General features: G+C 48.8%; 1 protein-coding gene across 1 annotated transcript in view; it reads right to left on the bottom strand.

Annotated features, from left to right (window-relative positions):
- The window catches only part of vcam1b (vascular cell adhesion molecule 1b), a 16,358-nt gene continuing 8,704 nt past the window's right edge, over nucleotides 1-7,654 (bottom strand). Inside the window, exons 7-10 of the mRNA XM_046030548.1 lie at nucleotides 5,623-5,925; nucleotides 5,271-5,534; nucleotides 519-779; nucleotides 1-392 (exon numbers count right to left, since the gene is read on the bottom strand). Coding sequence (XP_045886504.1) covers nucleotides 232-392; nucleotides 519-779; nucleotides 5,271-5,534; nucleotides 5,623-5,925 — 989 coding nt within the window. The 3' untranslated portion in view covers nucleotides 1-231. The remainder of the gene's footprint in view (nucleotides 393-518; nucleotides 780-5,270; nucleotides 5,535-5,622; nucleotides 5,926-7,654) is intronic.

Raw genomic sequence — 7,654 nt, 5'->3', positions numbered from 1 at the left:
GGGTGCAGCAGTCAGCTGTTCACATGTCACTCACGTCTTGCAAATTAGCAGCCGCGAGCTGGGAGGTGGTAGCCACGTGTTAGCATAGCACAGCCATGTGTCAGGACTCGGTAGCTGCACATTAGGAAGCGGTAGCCGCACACTGAGACGTGAAAGCCACATGTTGTATATCAAAGCCACGTATTAGAACATGGTAGCCACATGGGGGACGGCGGTAGCCCAGGGTCCGCGTCAGGCTGACGGAGGCGCAGACTGCGGCAGCTGATAGAAGCCTTTCTTCCTGGATCTCCTCAGGTAGTCCAGGAGCAGCGCAGCAGCCGCTAGCCCGGCGGCAACGCAGAAGACTGGGACGGCGATGGCGCCGAGGCTGGGGGGACGGTGGGTGCTCCTCTCTGCAGGAAGTGAGACAAAGACTTCAGAATAAAAGAAAACATTTTCCATTTCAACACTTTAACAAAAGAAATAAGATTAAATTATAATAATGAGGTTAAACTTTGGGACAGAACCGGGACACGGACCTCTGACGCTGATGCTGAAGACTTGGACCTGGTACCCGAGGTCGTTGGTCACGTTGACCTGGTAAAGCCCAGAGTCTCTGGCTGTGACGTTGACCAATAGAAAGGTGCCGTTGGGGGAGTACAGCTCCGTCCCATTGGTCAGCTTCTTCAGCACCACGGCTGCCGGCGGGAAGCTGATGGTTTGGCAGCACACGGTGACATTCTGTCCCTCCTGGACCACCGAAGACGGCAGGATGAGGACCGTGGTGTTCCTCGGAGGAGCTGGACCACAAGAAACCAGATTACAGTCAGAGGCAGAACCCGGTCACATGATTCTCATTTAGACATAAAGGACGTCACGTGGTGCAGTGGCGGCGGGAACATCAGGGCTCCGCACACGAGAACAAGACGAGACGAGACTTTAATATATCCTGCATTCAGGACACGTCTCTCTCTACACTAATAGTCCAAAACCCAAAGAGAGTCTCTGGTCTGAGAAGCTGAAACCAGGAGAACAACGAAGAATCAGGACTGATGCCGTTTCATCTTCAGCAGCCTAAACCCTCACATTTATACTCGCGTGTTGGCGTCTGCGGCGCTCTGCAGGTGGAATCTGGGCCTGAACTTCACCAAGGCTACGTTAATATTTCATGCCAGCAGATATATTTTATATCTTGGCTTTTTGAAAAATGTATTTCTGAATTATTTTACAGCAACATGTTGAATAACAACACGCAGGCTTCTTGGCCTAAAACTATTAAAATCAGAGAGAGTTCAGTTCCAGCTCTGCAGTCACACCGCCAACATGCTGGTTAGCGTTATGGCGTCCGCTGCGTTGACTTCTAATAACCGTGCGGCTCTTCTGGACTTTTCAAATGTTATCCACCGAATGGATTAAACTCTGAAACACGTCGACTGTGTTCCAGCCGCTGGTTTGGCTGCAAGTTAAACTGGCTTCACAAAGCGCTCCCACTTCCTGGGAGCTCAGAGGAAACGATGCCACGAAGCCGACCAATCACAGTTCTTGCGGTCTGAGTCGCCGCGATGTGTAGTTAGAGTTTTGAGGGCTCAGGGTACGGCCGGAGACGTTACTTTACGATGGCTATGACAACCCTTTTAACAATTTTCCAACATCCGTCTGCGCAGGCTTTACAATTAACTCGTTTCTTGTTGCTTTGACACAAAATGCAGTTTCTAACAGTTTACACAAATTTACAATGCTTGAACTTCTTTTCCACACAAGCTCAGCCAAGATCAAAACGATGGATTTTTACTGCATGTCAGAACAGATAACACCTTGTTCTAAAGCTAACTTATAGTGCGACTTGAAACACGCTTATATATATTTTAGGTCTGCAAATAGATCAGTCACAGCTGATTCCCATCTAGGAAACACACTCAGGTGTTCCTTCAGTTGCATGACCATGTGGTGTAATCTTGTGTGGAAAAGAAACAATACAGAGCAACACAAAGGAAGTCAGTAAAATGCCTGCACGAGGGAGAGGAGTCAGAATGTGCGGTAGTGCTCAAAGAAGGGCCCGAGCTGTGGTCACTGATGAAATAAGACCACGTCATAAACCACGGCTATCATACAGAGAGCTGGTGAACCAGCGCAGACACAGGGGCCAACAGGTTCCTCCTACTGCAAACTTTAAATAACTTTACCATGTAGTGCAGTGACTGTATGCTTCCGGTCCTAACATGGAACTGATTCAACGTCTACCTCCCTCAGGGGGAACCGGAACGCTCCTGAAGGAAGAACAGGAACTCGCGATTGTCAACACGGTGATTGCTGACAATGAAATAAAACTGAAGGACATTCAGTCCAGAGTTGTGGAGGACAACCTGGTCTTTGGAACACTGCAGCGTAACATCCATTTCATCTAGCTAAACAGAGTCCCAATGAAACAACTGCGAGCGCATTAAGGAACTCCGTCGCCGATCCGTCCAGGTAAGGTTATGCGAGGCAGTCATTACTGTACTACGCATCGTGTGTCTTCCAGTAAACTACTCTATAAAGCTGAAGTGCAGTAGGACATACAGCAAAGCATTTACACATTCAGAGATCAAGTCCCACATGAAATGATCTACGTTGACGAGGCTGGCTTTAACTTGGCGCAGCAGAGGAGCCGACATCGCGTCTCTTTTCTTTGGCATTTCCTTCGAGTTCAGTCTGTTATTCTTCTTATTCACTATATATCGTATATTATAATGTTTCATTGCTTTATTGCTGCTTTTACTGTGTGAGAAGTGTCTTGTTGTTGTATTTTAACCTGCGAAGCACCTCGGTTGTTTAAAGTGTGCTATATAAATAATACTGATACTGCAACAACGGTCCACTCCTGTATGAATGTGAGATTGGCCCCTACAACACCGACCGCCTTCTCCTGGTTTTAGAAGACCTGTATGAAAGACAGGCGCTAGAGGCAGAAAGGGGACAGGTGGGAGACCAGGTGCCGATATACGTGATCACACGGGACAATGCGGCGTTCCAGCATCCCCGTGCAGTCACAGCCTGCTTTTCCTCAACCCCACTGAGGAGTTCTTCTCAGCCTGGAGATGGAGGGTTTATGACCAAATGTCCCTCCTGCATGCAGTGGACGCTGCGTGCCAAGACATCACAGCTGAACCCTGCCTGGGGTGGATAAGCCGTGCCAAGAGATTCTTCCCAAGATGCCCTGAGAGAAGATATCAGGTGTGATGTGGACGGGAAGACGTGGCCAAATGCAGAAGACCGGGCGGACTAGAATCTGACTTTGTTTCTGTGGCATATTCTGTTTGAATATTTTGTATTGTCTCATACTGCAATATAATAATACTGTCAGTTTTCTTGCACGTGGAGCCTTTACTGCAACGATCCTGTCTTTGTCTTTTTTATAAACCGATGGGTCATTCATCTTTTAGGAAACAAAACACATGCATTTACTAAACTCACACTCAACATTTACTGCAGTGCAAAGCAGAATCTGTGATCTGTACAATACAGCGTCTCTTGTTTCAGCAGCAGACCTGACACATTTAAATAATGCAGTTTCTGTCCACTGGGCTACGACCGGCTGAAAGAGAACGTGTGTTTTGGGAGATACAGTGTACTGTGTCACTGTATTTTTGCATTTTGAAAATGAGTGTTGGAGTTTAGTTTACAGCGTGTGATTCTGAGCATGAAGTTAACTGTTCTGCCAGTTGTTTGTTGGTGCGTTAAGAGTTCAGGGAAATTGGGCTCTGACCTCTTGTTATTAACTTTAAATCACGTCTCCGACCGTCAGTTCTGTTTCTGAGCGTCAGTCCTGCTGCCGCCGGCAGACGACCTCATGTTCGTGTATTTAAAGGAGGGAAACACAGGCAGCTGTAAACTGTCATGTGACGACCTGCTGAGCCGACCCCGTTGACCTTTAACCCAACACTTCACCACCTGATATGGAGCGTGCATGTTTGTGCTTTTTTAATAAACTTCATGTCTGAAAAACATTCTGTCCCATTAAAACCTTTTTTAATTTGAATCTTTCAGATGAAGCGAAAGATGAATTTCCTGGAAACAGACGTGCCTGGAGGAGGTGGACAGCGGCCGCCGTCAGAGGAGGTCTGCGTCTGGTCAACATCAGCGTCTGACACATTACTCAGCAGGAAGGTCAGAGTTTATTTCTCACCGCACTCAGCGTCATGTGAAGGAGTCAGATAAGAGAAGCAGAAGAGGAGCTGCAGGAGGACTGAGGGAGTCCTGTCAGGACCTGGTCCTGGGTCCACTTCATTCTACCAAACTGCTGCCAACGAAACTACAGCTGAACAACAGAAGTGTTTGCAGCCGAGGACGACGTGAAGATTCATCAGGATAATTCTGATGATTATTAAGCAGGAAATCTCCAACACGCCCTCGTTTATTCATCTCTGTATGAAGCGTTCAGGATCCATCAGCTTTCTTTAGTGTCAGAACGAGACACAGAGAGAGCTTTAGCTTCAGGCTAACGTTAGCAGTTCAGCCCCCCCCACGTCAGACCCCTTGCCGTCACTTTTTAACGCCCTGGGTACCCTTTAGCGTTTAGGGCTCCGTGGACTCTTTAAAATGAAACTAGTTGTTAATGTTGTGAAACGCTGCAGTTTGGTCAGGATTAGGCCAAAATTCAAACTTAACGGAACGTCACTAAAAACATTCAGTGTTGACTTTTTGTTTCAGACGGAAACGAACGCCGGCCTCTGGGTGGAGGGTCCGGTTCCTCTGACTCTGTGAAATGTCCTACACCTGCGTCCTGCATTATCAAAACACTGACGCCAACGGGTCTTGACCACACGTCCATATGAAGACGGCTTGGTTCCCTCTTCAGGACCAACAGGAAATTACAACCTTCTGGGGGTTTAAGGGTCGTCAGTGCTTCTACAGTCTCGATGCTGTAAAGATCAACGAGCCTGAATTTATTTTGGAGTGATTTACTTTCTTCCCATCAAACCTCCACATAAAGAGAGCTACTGTCAGACACAGCTGCTCGTTTCTTTGTGTCGGAGCGACGTCTCACTCCGTTCATCTGTGACTCGGTCGGACTCGACGCTTCTGAGCTTTTAGTCCTGGTTTCTCTTTCAGTTTGATTTGTCTCGAGTTCCTCGTTCGGGTTCTCTGAGCTCGTGTTGTGAGCAGAGAGAGGAGACGGGTGTTGGAGGAAACTCTCGGCTCTTTAATCTCTCAGGAAGCTGCAGATAAAAACTGAACTGACACTGAAAGACGGGATGAAGCGGCGACAGCGCCTGAAGACAGGAAGTGAAAGTGAAACTGAAGATCGGCACCTCTGACGGTGATGGAGCTGTTGACCCTCTGGGACCCGTACTGGTTGGACGCTTCGCACTGGTAGTGGGCGGAGTCTTCCAGCAGGGCGGAGGAGAGGCTGAAGGAGAGCGAGGAGGAGGCGGCCCTCTGAAGCTCCGCCCCCTCCCTCCTCAGCACCAGCGTGGCGGGCGGAGCTCCGTCTGAGCGGCAGGTAACCGTCACCTGCTGACCCTCCACCACCTCCTCACCTGGACTCACTGAGATGGAGGTTCCCCTCGGAGGATCTGAAGCAGAAACAGGAGTGAGATCATCTCTCACCTAACTCTCCTCTCAGCCAATCAGAGAGCGGCTGAAAAATGCAGAGACACTCACAGTGGACCTGCAGGGGGACGCTGGTCCTCCTGGACCTCCACACGTCTCCTTCCTCCCTCAGCAGCTCGGCGCCGCAGGTCAGGACCAGCTGCTCCTCCTCGACCCGGTGCCGAAGAACAGACGAGACGTTCCGCAAGGAACCGGAGAAGCTGAAGGACTCCGACCTCAGCGTCGCGTTCCCCGACAGCCACCGGATCCTCATCTGATTGGCTGAGAAGACGTTGCTGACATCACAGTGAAGGACCGCCTCCTGACCCAGCAGGACAGGACCAGGATCCTCCAGAACCGGATCAGACGGAAACGCTGGAGAGAAGAAAAACACAGCAGACGTTCACGCAGCTGATCGATCAGCCGATCGGCTTCAGACTCTGTGGGTCAGGCTGCGGGGACGTTCGGCCCGGCGGCGTTACAGCCGAGCAATAAAACAATCATCATGATTATCAACAACATAACAAAACAATGTTTGATTTCATTCATTCGGGTCACTTCATTTTTAAAGATGTTGCTTTTGTTTTTTCTCCTAAACGTTCTGACTGTTTGGCATCAAGAGTTCGTTCAGAAGAAAAGTTTAAAACCACGTTAACTTTCACTCAGCAGAAACTCTTTTCTGTTTCAGCAGCTTCGGCTTGATGTTCAAATTAAACTCTGCCTGTCTCTGCTGCGGGGGAGGATTTGGCCGCTCTCCCCCTGTTGTGTCACTTCCTGTCAGAGGGAGCGTTGGAGTCAGTCCTCCTCGGTCCAGATTAAAGACAGATCTTTGTCAGGAAGTGTTCCTGCTCTCTGGATCAGCAGCAGAACAGCAGAGTGAGGACCTTCGCCCTCCCTGCCAACAGAAACAAATCTCTCCAAACACACAGCAGCTCCGACTGAAGTCCAGGACCCCCCCGCCCTCCCGCCCCTCCCGGCCCCCGCAGAGACCTGCAGGAATGTCTCAATATCAGATTTAATCCTGATGATTCAGGTCCTGATTGTTTTTCCTCTGATTCAAAACAGAGCTGAGAGTCTGCAGATAAAACTCCTCCGACCTGCTGGCTTTTCTTCATCAGACAGGAAGTCAGCAGAAAGTTTGAAATACTCCTTAAAATAACACAAACTAACTCATCCCAACTCATCTGAACCCTCAACTCTGCCTTCATTCACAAACACTGAACTCCCACTCAGAGGTTCTCAGATGAACAGTAAGGGTTAATAAAGGAGGTCTGACTTCATACCACCTTAAACTCAGACCTTTCTGAGTTCGTGTGTAAACTCAGGGGAAGTTAATTAATGAAGGACGTCTGAAATGAAGGGATGTCAGGAGACCCGATACTTCAGCACCAAGTCAATCCCAAAACCCTGAAAACATGTCTGCACTCGTTCTGCTGCGGTCCCGACGGTGCCGGGGACCCAACACGTGGAGGACAGCGACCGGTGCTGCGGCGGCTCGTGTTTAGAAACCACGTGACGTGAGATTCCTTCAGCAGCTCTGTGTCAAAGCCCGGACTTCTCCCAGCTGGAGAAATCACTAAAATCACCGCCTTTTTTCACCTACGTAATATTGCGAAAATCAGGAACATCCTGTCTAAAACTGATGCAGAAAAACTAGTCCATGCATTTGTTACTTCTAGGCTGGATTACTGCAATTCCTTATTATCAGGCTGCTCGAAAAAGTCCATTAAGACTCTTCAGCTGATCCAGAATGCTGCAGCACGTGTTCTGACAGGAACCAGGAAAAGAGATCACATTTCTCCTGTTTTAGCTTCTTTGCATTGGCTTCCAGTAAAATCCAGAATAGAATTTAAAATCATTCTTCTTACCTACAAAGCTCTTAATGGTCAGGCACCATCTTATCTTAAAGAGCTCATAGTACCTTACTACCCCACCAGAGCACTGCGCTCCCAGAATGCAGGGTTACTTGTGGTTCCTAGAGTCTCCAAAAGTAGACTAGGAGCCAGAGCGTTCAGCTATCAAGCTCCTCTCCTGTGGAACCAGGTTCCAGTTTGGGTTCAGGAGGCAGACACCATCTCCACATTTAAGAGTAGGCTTAAGACTT

The sequence above is a fragment of the Micropterus dolomieu genome, linkage group LG19 (genome assembly GCF_021292245.1).
Source record: "Micropterus dolomieu isolate WLL.071019.BEF.003 ecotype Adirondacks linkage group LG19, ASM2129224v1, whole genome shotgun sequence".
Taxonomy (NCBI): Eukaryota; Metazoa; Chordata; class Actinopteri; order Centrarchiformes; family Centrarchidae; genus Micropterus; species Micropterus dolomieu.
This window is presented reverse-complemented; position numbering and strand designations above follow the sequence as displayed.